Source organism: Pinus tabuliformis, chromosome 7 (genome assembly GCF_031772625.1).
Source record: "Pinus tabuliformis cultivar Carrire ecotype Pingquan chromosome 7, CPIR1, whole genome shotgun sequence".
Taxonomy (NCBI): domain Eukaryota; kingdom Viridiplantae; phylum Streptophyta; class Pinopsida; order Pinales; family Pinaceae; genus Pinus; species Pinus tabuliformis.
In genome coordinates this window covers 642,117,221-642,129,602 of record NC_142293.1, presented here as the reverse complement: position 1 = coordinate 642,129,602, position 12,382 = coordinate 642,117,221, and the positions used below count along the sequence as shown (strand labels likewise).

Genomic DNA, 12,382 nt, shown 5'->3' with positions numbered 1-12,382 from the left:
TGATTCTTGAAAGCTTGAATGAATGGAATGCCTCTCATCACTTGTTAGAAATGAATCAGCTGGAAGGTTAAGCATTGACATGTTTGCAAGTTCATCTTTTATTGTTGTAGCTTGCAACTATTATTTCTATGAAGGGATGCATTCAGTGGTCCAAACATGGTTCCAATAGAGAAGAACTTCATGAGAGAACCGATTTTTTGACTATGGATAGAGAACAAGGAGCAACTGAAACATCTGGAGAAAATTTAAATGGAAATCCGGTCACGCTACAAAGCTACGATGAATGGCAAGAAAACAGAAAGAAAGCTGGCTTTTGGGGCTTTACCATGCAAATTGTTTTCCAGGTTGGTAGACTAGTATGTGTGTCTTTTCCATCCCTTCCTTGCCTTGCTGCCAAAAAAATGTTGTGAACAATTGGACTTGTAAATATGTATGTATTCATGAAATTGTATGAGCATTTTGATGCTATTGTGTTGGACACAGTCACCAATTGATTTGTGTGACCTAAACGGAAAGAGAATAAATGAAGCAGTTTTAACTTTTAATACTTGTTTCAATCTCTTGAGTGTTTTCTTTTTAGTTTAATGCTTTTGTAATTCTGCTTTTGACTTTCATTCTCTTACAATATGTCTTAATTGAGTGAAACAACAAGGAGTTAGCTTTGGGATATAAATAAGAGATGAGCCATTTAGGGTGTTGGAGCCCTAATGGATTAGGAGGTGTCTATATATATGGAAAGTCCACTTGTCCTTCTGAGCTCGTATGTCAAGTAGAGTGGTTGATGGCATTGGTGTCCAAACCAAATTCCTCATGCATGGTTGGGGTTATTTCACATCCCACATTGCATATCTCTTCAACTATGTAGTTTGCATGGGCTTCCCTCAATCATGGTCACAACACATCATCCACCCAATTTTAATCAGGCAATAGTTCAGATCGAAACAACGATGTAATCATCATGTTTGGGCACACTTCAGCCAAACTCTTTGCCACTATTTTTAATATGTAGATATTGGAATATTTTGAGAGGAACAAAATCAAGGTTGTAAGGAAAGCAAGACTCAAGAACAACTACTAGATGGTGGATTGCATTTTCACTCTCAGTGCTATTGTTGAGGAGGCTAGGTAGCAGTCTTCCAAAATATTTCATTATTTTGTATATTTTAGAATGTTTTTGACTTAGTTCTAAGGGCATCCTTGTTCCAGAAACCGAGTGGCATTGGTCTCTTTGAGTCTCTTGTTGTGGCTGTCTTAAGGTTGTACAAGACAGTGGTAGGACAGTCTACACACGATAAACTTTTTTGACTTCATTAGGGACACCATTGGAGTCAAACAGGGTTTTTCTCTCTTGCTTCCACATTTAAGTTTGGGATATACATTGATGTGCTACAGAAATTTCTTAGAGAGAACACCTAAGTAGATGAAAACTGCATCCTACATCAATTCTTGATTCCCCTTCTATTGTTTGTGGATGATGTGGTCCTTTTTTCATCCTCCCCTAAGGGACTCAAATCTAGTTTGATGCTCTTGCTAGCTTTTGTGATTTAAGAAAATGGTGGTCAACCTTAAAAATACCCAAGGTTATGATTTTTAACACCTCCAAAAAATCTGTGGAGGATTTTCGTTTCTGTTTTTGCAAGGGTGAAGTTGCGGTTAGAACAATCTACACATTTGGGGCTTTAGTTCACAAGCCCTTTGTTTGCCATGAGGCCCGCTTTCAAACTCCAAATATGAAGGGATTTTGTTTCCATGGCCTTGCCCTACCGCAAATGTTTTCATTTGCATTTTCATGACATTGCTCCAATGATGTATCTTTTGGACACCATCATCAAATCATAGTTCTTTATGGGATCAAGGTTTGGGCTTTGCTTTTGTCGTTCATTGATTGGGTGTATGATGAAAGGATGCAATCTGTCATCCTCCAACATATGAATTGTTTCAAAAGATGGTCCCATAGGCCATTGTCCAAGATGAGTTTGGGGTTTGTCCCTCATGCCTCAAGAACATTTTCAAGCTCATTTTATTCCTCCACAGGGTCTATACCCTTGAGGAGTCTTCTTTTGACTACGATAGGTATCTCTATCTCTCTCTCTACTCTTCCAAGAAGATTGCCCATTCTAAGCATAGACAAAAATGGTTCATAGAGGCCACTTCGTTTCTCCAATCCATTGTGATTTTGATAGAGCATCTCCCTTACTTTAGATGCTCTTTGGATCTCCCCAGTCACCTCCTCCCTACTAAAGGAGAGATCAAGAAAGTAGTCAGGGATGGCATGCATTGTTTGTACATGCAAAGCACTTAGGTCTTGTTACCCACCAAAAGTGGGTGACCCCATAGGATAATTTTTTCTCCCATTATCTCTTCCAGCTGGCCAACCAACAACCCTTGACATCCACTACTAGCCGATGATGATGTGCCATTCATATCTCCGTCACTTGCATCAGTCATATGTTTCCTCACCCATTTGGCAATAACACATGTTGGAAAGTGAGCTTCCAATTAAAGGGTACTTTATTCATTTGCAATCGGGTGCTTATGCTTGTTTGTATTTGGGCATTTGACATGGATTATTGGGTAACCTGGAAGGAAGAGGGTTTTTGACCACGATCTTGTTCCCTCACTTGAAATGGTTGTTTAATCTTTTATCCTAGTATAGTGGGACCTCCCCTAATGGCCTAATGTGTATAGGAGGGGCACTACTTGGGAAACCCTGACCAAGACGTTCTAGTCCCATCTCTCCCTATTTCATACTTACCACTTTCCATCTTACATTACAAGCCCTATATTCTACCTCCCTTCTTCAGGTTCAATTGACCATTGGTTCTTTGGGATTTTAGAGGGCTTCTACTCACATCTTGGCAACAAGTAGCTTCAACGCTAGCCCTAGAAGGACTCACGCATGCATGGCGTCATCTTTCTCTCTTACAGCTCACGCGTGTGGGTGGGAATTATGTTTTATCATGGGCTACTAGGTTGGCTTGTGACCTAGCTTGTTATTAGCACATTATTTTATTATTTTAGGGGGCATTAAGCTAAAATAGACTTTATGACTCCTCATATAAATAGAGGAGAGATCATTTGCAAAAATGGATCATCACATGTTGGAGATTTCAGCATCTCTTTAGAGAATTTTGGCCCTCTTTTCTTGTGGTAAAGATGTGACCTATGAATGTACTTCGATATTTGGAGCAAATCTTTTGTCTTTGGAGCTATTGTCGTGGATTGATGAATGGAATCATTCATGTTATCTTGTATGTGAACCTATTGTTGAATAATTATTTTCTTTATACCTAATGTATGGAATATATTGAATCTAAGATTTGCTATTGTGCCCTAGTTTGTTGAACATCTATTTGGTTGAATCTATACATCGTTATTGCATGCATTACTCATTATATAACATGTGAATGACAATACTAGTGGTGAATTTTGATTAGCTCTCCCATGAAACTTCTTGATCCATTGCATAGGTAATTGCAAGGGTTGTTGGTGCTAGGGCATCAATGATCCTTCCTCCTTAACAACCTTTTGGTCATTTAATCAACTCATAGACACCATCCGCTAAAGGATAAGGCACTAACAATCCTTTATTGACGATCACTTTAACTTTAATCCATAAATTATCTTTCTTCTTTCTCTTAACCTAACGCGGCCCCTTTAAGGCCAAGCGGCCAAGCTAGGGCTTGGTGTGAATTCCTAGGGAAGAGGAATGTCTCGAGTTGGAGAGTCTAAATGCCAAGAGGATTGTGGTTGCCACAAAATCCTTCCGTTTAGTAGGCATTCACTTCAATTTCGTCCATAAATTTCTTTACTGTAGTTATTAGCCCTAAGCTAGTCCTAGTTTGGATTTAGTTCCAACTTGGGGGCTTTTTGAGGGTTTCATGTGCCTTGTTCCTATTGAAAATCATTATTGGAAGCCCTTTCTCCTTGCCTCGACCTTTGGCCAGCCCAACACTCAACATACGAAACAAAACCTAGGTCTTGTGCTTCATCAAATAGGTCTCTATCAAGAAAGTGAATTGCCTCCTATTGGAGCCTTGAGCCTAAATTGTGACTTTCTCGTAGAAGGCCTCATTGTGTCACTTAGTACCCTAACCTCAGAATACCCATTAGGTGACCTTCTCACATACCGAGACTTCTCCCATCGGTGAAAATTTGTAAAGAGCAGTGGGTTTTGGCTGTGGTGATAGTGGGCCATCACCTTGTTGTTGTCACTTGGTTTAGTGTTAGCCTTGTAGGGTGTGTTTGTTGAAGAATGTAACTAGGTTTGGTCTTCATAATTGTACTTGAAGTCAAAATGTAATATATTTGTCAAAAGAAAGCAAAAAGAATTTTATTATTATTGAATTGACTTGTTGAAGCATGGGTTTCATGCTTGGGTCAATTGTTATAGGTCAAGCCTCCACTGTAGGCTTTAAGATTATTTATTTGGGTCAAATTCAATTTATTAATTGGTCAAAGACTCCTCCATCAAGTCTCCTCCCATCAATTTCAAATAGATCATCATCAAGTCGCCTTTGTTCAAGTGAAATAATGTCGGCCTAACCATAAATGATGACACAACTGTTCATGAAGTCATGTCAACCTATTTCAAGAAGAAACAACTATATATACCAACCTAAGAACCTCACATTCCATAGTGAAGGACAAGTTCAGATATCTCTAAAATGAAGCTCGGATTACCACAGGTTCAGTGCCATAGTTGCAGGAATCGCCCCCCCCCCCCCCCCCCCGGATCCAAAGCCGGAATCGCGACCCGTACGGAATCGTTCCGGAATCTCCAGGCGAAGCGCGATTCCTATTTTTAAAAACGATTCCTGCCATTTAGGTTGCGTTGCCCCCGGAATCGCGCTTCAAAAGGCGATTCGGGCAAGAGGTTGCGCCACGCAACCTGCCCGGAAGCGCACGCCACCCGCACGCCACCCGGGCGCAACCCGCACGCAACCCGGGCGCAACCCGCGGGGCAGCAAAATAAACATAATTTTTTTTTAATTTCTTTTAAAATTTAACTTAACTAAGCATGAGGGGGTGGGTTAGGGTGAGTTTAGGGTGACTTTAGAAAAGAATAAAGCCCCCATTCTCTTCTCATTTTCTCACTTTGAGTTTATGAGAGTTGGAGAAGAGAAGAGAGGAGAGGAGAAGAGAAGAGAGGAAAGGAGAGGAGAAGAGAGGAGAGCTTGGAGGAGTGAAGAAGGAGGAGCTAGGAGAAGGAGGAGGAGCTTGGAGCAAGAGCTTGGAGGACTTCATCTACAAGAGCTAAAGAGGTAAGTTCAAAGCCCAAACTCCCTTGTTTTTTTGAAAAAAAAATTGTATTTTTCTCCTCCCTCTCCTACTCTTTCCCATTGTTTCTACTTGCTCCTTTATTTACAGGTTGTCCACCACCTATATCCATATTCCATGATGGTGTTCTTTTGGCTTCTATGTATCATTCCACTCTTGGTTTTAATGATGGCAAGGGTGAGGAATAGAGGGGAAGAGGAAGGGGATGAACTTGGTCCTAATAGTAGTGACCCAATGTATGATGAGGAGGAAGGGTTTGAAGAGGAAGGGGATGAACTTGAAGGGGACACTGAAGCACAAGATGGGAAAGGTACATCAAATCCCTTGTGGAACTATGTGACCAAACTTGATGGGGGAAAGGGTGGTGGATCTTACAAATTTGTGTGCCCTCATGGTTGTCATGGAGGAAAACCATATACGGGTTCATATACCCGTCTGAGGAGGCATCTTTGTGGGGTGCTGGACAGTGATGAAAAAAAGGGTTCTGTGGGGGTACAAATTTGCCCAAACATTTCAACTGAACAAAGAAGAAAATACATCCAAATAGAGATGGCTGCACAACAAAAAAACAAGAAACAAAAAACTCATTCTGAATCAAGTGCAACCTCTAAATTTGGTAGTTGCCCATCTCCTCATGGTACTTCTGCAACCTCTGGAGGTAGAAAAACAATAGGGGATTTCCTTAATGTTGCTGGGAGGGATGATGTGGATGGAAAGATAGTCCGTTTTCTTTGTGCTTGCGGTGTACCATTCAATGTGCTTCGCTCTCCCTATTGGCATGAAATGGTAAAGGCCATCAATGAAGCCCCAAAAGGATACAAGGCCCCCAACTATGAGAAAGCTAGAACAGTGTTATTAGAAAGAGAAAAATCTAAGGTTCAAAGAGCTTTGACACGTTTTACACATGAGTGGGTGGATTATGGGGTATCCATTGTATCAGATGGGTGGACAAATATTAGAAACCAACATTTGATAAATGTTCTTGGTGTTTCTTCTAGTGGTGCAGTATTTATTGCATGTCATGACTCCTCCTCCATCAGTGCAACTGCACAAAACATTGCAGATCTCCTATTGAAATCAATCAAAGATGTTGGTCCGAATAATGTGGTTCAAGTGATCACAGATAATGCAAAAAAATATAAAAAAATATATATATATAGCAGACGCTTCCGCAGACGCTTCGCTTCCTAGATTTTTGGAAAATGACGCTTCCGCGCTCCGCGCTTCCGCTTCGCTCCCGCTTTGTGCAACATTGTTCAGTGCTACTACAATAACATTGTTTTAGTGCCACAACAGTAAGAAAGGTCAACAATAAGGGTTCAGTGCCACAACAATAAGAAGGCCTAGGTGCCAAGGGTATAACTACAATGATAATGGTTCGGTCTGAGTTTAAGGATATAACTACAGTGATAAGGGCTTGATGTTAGAACATTGAAGATCTCGGTGCAATCTCTGTCCCAATATAACTACAGTGATGAGGGTTCATAACATTAAGAAGGTTTCAGTGTCATCACAGTAAGAAGGTCTCGGTGTCATAACTATGATAAGATCTCAGTACTATTGCAGTGGTAAGATCTTGGTCTCGGTGGCTTTGCAATAATGATGTCTGTGAAAATTCCTCAAACTCGAAATTCCTACTGCAGCAAACTGATGTTACTTCTCCTACTTGTTAATCCATACAAGTTATTTACTGTGTTCTACGATAAATATCGAAGTAAATACTACTGCAGCCTTCACTTAATTAAAAATAATATGCCGAAACAAGAAACTGAACAGGAAAAGATACAACACAAGTGACATAGTTATTTTTGGACAAAAAGTCCCCAGAAAAACCCAATGCGGGAAAACCGGTGCAACAGATCTGAGGGTTTTTATTATTAAGCATAAGTTATTTATGAATACAAACTTTGGATGCCTTATTGACAATCCAGTACAGAGAATATCATTCGGTAGAAGAAATTAATGAGATTACCTCACTCTACACTGCAAGTCCTGATTGATTTGATAGCTGAACCAACGAGTCCCCGGTACCTCTGCGCTGCCCCTACGCAGTGACTGGGTGTGTTTGCGTCACTGCATTTGAGGCACTGTGTCACCTCTCTGCTGAATCGATTTTCTCGTAGGAGCTTCGACTTCATCCCTCCCAACTCAAAATGTCAAACCCCCAGCAAAATCTCGAACTTCTGCTTGGAAGGCACTGCGCTGCTCTGTGTGAGCCCTTCCTGGCTTTGCGTCACCCTCACTAGGAAATGCGCTGCCTCCTTTGTGTCTTTCTCTGCCTCTCTGCTGTGTATTCTTGGCTCCGAAGAAGATTCTCCAGCCAAAACTATCTCTGCCTCTCTCTGCGTGATCACCACGAAATCACTGCGTTGCTCTGTGTGAGCCCTTCCTGGCTTTGCGTCACCCTCACTAGGTAATGCGCTGCCTCCTCTGTGTCTTTCTCTGCGTCTCTGCTGTGTATTCTTGGCTCCGGAGAAGATTATCCAGCCAAAACTATCTCTACCCCTCTCTGCGTGATCACCACGAAATCACTGTGCTGCTCTCTAGCTTTGCAATTCGATCTCACTGATCAACTCTCTGTGTCTTCCAAATGACCCTCAAGCCCCCTTAAATAATCTTCTCGTTGACATTCAACGACCCAGATTAGAAGCTAATCAATGGATAAGATCATTTTTGCCTGATCCTCGTCTTCTTCTATAAGTTACACCCACAGTTAGATTAATACCCATTATTATTTTAATTTCCTAAGTTTAGACTTAGGGTCCCATAAAAAAAATTAATTATTTTAGTAAAACTGTCTTCAGGAGGAATTTCCCAAAACGCTTTTTGGGTTCTTTGGAATACATATGCCGAAGCCTCCTTGCAAAATTTGAGACTTAGAGCACATTTGATGCTACCATAAATCAACAATGTCTTGGTGCAAAATCGGTGTTAACACAGTGACATGGATCTTGGTATGCAAACACAGTGAAAGGAGGATGACTTGATGGAGGTAGTCTCAAGTCTAAATGGTAAGGGTCTTGGTCGTCTCATCTTGAATCTACTAAAGGAAGAATTTTGATTGGATTTTGCCTTAGAGTGGGGTTTTTCCCTGGCAGCGTGCCTACATCTTGTGTTCTCTTCTATTTGTTGCTTGGGATTAGCCTTGATGATAAGAAAAGATCATTCGAAAGATCAAATAATAATAATCAAAACATCACAGGAAAATGTCATAATAAGAGAAATATTTTCACTGCCACTCCTTGGATTTCTCAACATGGTTTCAGAGGTATGGTCATGGTCAAAGGCAGTTTAAAGAAGGGCAGTTCTGGGCTAGTGAAACTAATGGAACTAAACTACAGTGAGCATATTAAAGACACCAAGAAGGAGGAGGTTCAAATGTCTCAATGAAAACAGTCGGATCATTCCAGAGAATGAGATTGTAGAATTTCAGTGAATGCACAGTACAATAAAGGAGTAACTTTACTATTAATTGCAGAAAGATTCTCGTCATATAAGTGTGGACTGACAATGAAAGCAAAAGACAGAACTTCGGTTTATTATAGTGAAGAAAAATCGAACCATGAACTGAGTCATCATAGGACCGAAAGTTTGTGTATGGATAATCATTGCTTGGGCTATATCTACAACACCATACTACAGAATAATGTATGCCATTACTAAAGGACTGGGTTACTATTTCTATAATGATGAAGACATGGATAACACTATAAGTATATAAATATAACTTTGTCATAAGTTATCGAATAGAACCAAAGTATGGAGCATTTGGCTAAACTGTGTCATCAGATCCAAAGTCTGTCCTATAGCCTTGAGGATTTGATTGGATAAGTCCGAAGCACAAGGTATCGACCCAAGGAAAATCAAGTAAGTATTAAGATGCACTTGCAAAAAGTATAATAAAATTAGAGGTATGTTCATAAGTGTTTAAATTTCTATTATCTTAAATGGTTCATATGATCCTTGTTTATAGCTAGACTAGGATAAATATAGTACTCCCTAGATATCATACAAAAAACCTCGTATTAGAACCTTAATACTTAGTCTACAAATAATCTAGGATGTCAAGTAAAAAGTCCTACTAATGATTGAAAGAATGAACAACTTATCATAAAATTCCATCCTCCATGATTATGTAAAAGATCTAACTTGAAAATTAAATTATGTCCTTGGTATCACATGTTGTGCTTGTAAGTATGTACTACAGGTATAAAAGATGATGGCTTAGTACAAGGAAGACACTTCAAGGAATCCTTCCAAGGTCAATTAGGAAAACATTTGCTATATCCTCAAGGAGTATGGAAGAGGACCTCCCAAGGCAAGGTTTGTCAAGGAACAAAGGTATGCCTCAAACTATAAAACATTGTTTTCTTTATAATAAATGATTATTCATTTGATAATCTATTACTAACATCATTATGTCTAGTTGTATTGAATCACAATGATTCTTGTTTCGAGTGATTCATCACTTGATAAATCTACCCTCCTCATATTCTTAATTGATCTTATAGAACCCTAGACAGGTTCTCTGGAAAACCCTAACCTAAGGGTATGCTAATGTTAATGTCTGAAACCCTAAAATTGCTTAGGGTTATTGTGAAATGCTATTTTGTTATTGATGTCATGTTTGGGGTTTTGATATGATCATGAAAACCCTAACTTGTTAGGGTTGAAATGATGTTGTCTGAAATCCCAAACCTTTAAAGTGTTGATATAGTAGGGTTTGCTTTGCTATAAAATCCTAGATCTTTAGGTTTTGGTTGGGCCTATAAGCAAAACCTTTGCTGTGATCTTAGGAATGAAGCCCTAGGTATGTATGTTCCCATGTGGTTGAATCCCTAGCTTGGTCTAGGTTGGTATATGTCTATAATATGTTGCTTGACATATGATATGATTAATGATGAATTCCTAGATATGTGTGTTGACCTAATTGTTGTTGGTCGTAAGTCTTAGGATTTAATCTAAGTCGTTGTATGTGTTTAATGTTCTAGGATGATGCTGTTTGGTAAATCTAGGGTTCTACAACTAAACCCTAGTAGTAGTTAAATTTTCTAATATATGTTGTATGATAATCTGGAATCTATAAATTTTTATAGTGATTGTTGAGTTTGGGTAATTGTGAAATCTAGGGTATACATCAAACCCTAGTAAAAGCTATTCATGTTGTTAAGCTGTAACTGATTTTGATTGTTAGAGATCGTTTATGAATTCTCGGGTTTACATAAATCCTAGTGAGAAATCTAACATATGAATTTTGAAAGTTGCTTTGTAGATCTATTTTTGAATTGTTTCTAGGATTTGCTACATGTTGTAGTAGGGTATACCATTGGTAGAAACATTGAAACCCTAGATATAATGAAAGTTGTTAGTCTAGGGTTTATGACAAAGTCCCTAGCAAAATGTTGAAGAGAATGTATCTCTTGTTTGGGTATTTGATATCTATAAAGTTGAAATGCTTCCATATGACTAGCTTCATGCTTCTATAGATTTGGTTGTACTTGCTATCTAAGTTGTGTAGGTACATAATCTTCAAGATGGTGAAGATGATCGCAAGTAAAGTTGATGTGAATGATGATAACTCTGATAAGATGGATGGAAGCCACGAAATATTCCTCGATGTTGAAAAGAAGCTGATTACCCTGGGCTAAGACGGAGCCTAGATAAAAGAGATCTCCCTAAGTTTAAGAGGGAGCTTGGATAGAGAAAAATCACCCTGGTTGAGAAGGAGAGTATAGTTTTGATTGGAGAATGAAGAATATGTTGCTGTATGAAAAGAAAAGTATCTTCTGTCAAAGATTCGGTTGATAGGCCTACCGTGTTAAGAAGCAACATCAGGAAAACCCCGAAGATTTGTGTTTAGTTATGAATATGTGAAAGCATATCATTGATTAGGGTTGTGTTTGTGCAGGTGAATCTCTCGAAGGTCTTGATAACATGCTGGTTACCAATCAGTTTGATAGGGAGAGATTGGTTGTCCTTGATCTGCTGGATCAAGGAGTGTTGAGGCTTTGTGAGTGAAGCATTGCCTGGGAGGACATCTGGTTGACACTTTGTGTTGATGTCTAGGTCCCAAAGTAGGGAGGGTGGCGTGGGTCATAGAGCTCTGACCATGAATATGCACCTAGGTACCTGGGTTGATGGTTAGCAAGAGAGCTTGATGGTACCTAGAGGCTGAAAGCTTGAGTCCATCTTAGTCCCACCTGGATAGATTGCCTTGGTCAGGAATCTAGTTCGTGGCAATTGTAGTGCCTAAATTATTGAGAGACCAATGGATAGGTTGCCTTGGTCGGGAATCTAGTCCATTGCATTGCGGTGCCTAAACTTCTTTGTAGATGATGTGTTTTGAGATCTTCCATGTACCTCATTATATGTAAATATGAATACCTCCTTAGTTAAGAGGGAGTGTTGAAGAATGTAACTAGGTTCGGTCTTCATAATTGTACTTGAAGTCAAAATGTAATATATTTTTCAAAAGCATGCAAAAAGAATTTTATTATTATTGAATTGACTTGTTAAAGCACGGGTTTCATGCTTGGGTCAATTGTTATAGGTCAAGCCTCCATTGTAGGCTTTATGATTGTTTATTTGGGTCAATGTCAATTTATTAACTAGTCAAAGACTCCTCCATCAATTATCCTCTTGTCGATTTCAAATAGATCATCATCAAGTCGGCTTCGTTCAAGTGAAATCATGTCGGGCTAACCATAAATGATGACGCAACTGTTCATGAAGTCACGTCGGCCTATTTCAAGAAGAAATAACTATATATACTAGCCTAAGAATCTCACATTCTATAGTGAAGGAGAAGTTCGGATATCTCTGAAATGTAGCTCGGTTTACCTCTGAAATGTAGTTCAGATATCTTTGAAATGAAGCTCGGATTACCACATGTTCGGTGCTACTACAATAACACTATTTTGGTACCACAATAGTAAGAGGGGTCAACGATAAGGGTTCAGTGCCACACAATAACAAGGTCTCAGTGCCAAGGGTATAGCTACAATGATAATGGTTTGGTCTGAGTTTAAGGATATAACGACAGTGATAAGGGCTCGGTGTTACAACAATGAAGATCTCGGTGCAGTATCTGTCCCAATGTAAC

General features: G+C 39.4%; 1 protein-coding gene across 8 annotated transcripts in view; it reads left to right on the top strand.

Annotated features, from left to right (window-relative positions):
- LOC149249086 (uncharacterized) overlaps nucleotides 1–12,382 on the top strand; it is a 245,136-nt gene that overhangs the window by 57,797 nt on the left and 174,957 nt on the right. For 7 of the 8 annotated variants that reach the window (XM_089458621.1, XM_089458622.1, XM_089458619.1 and 4 more), the window contains exon 5: nucleotides 111–344. The exons of the other annotated variant lie outside the window; for it this stretch is intronic. In XM_089458621.1, coding sequence (XP_089314747.1) covers nucleotides 111–344 — 234 coding nt within the window. The remainder of the gene's footprint in view (nucleotides 1–110; nucleotides 345–12,382) is intronic. 8 annotated transcript variants of the gene reach the window in all.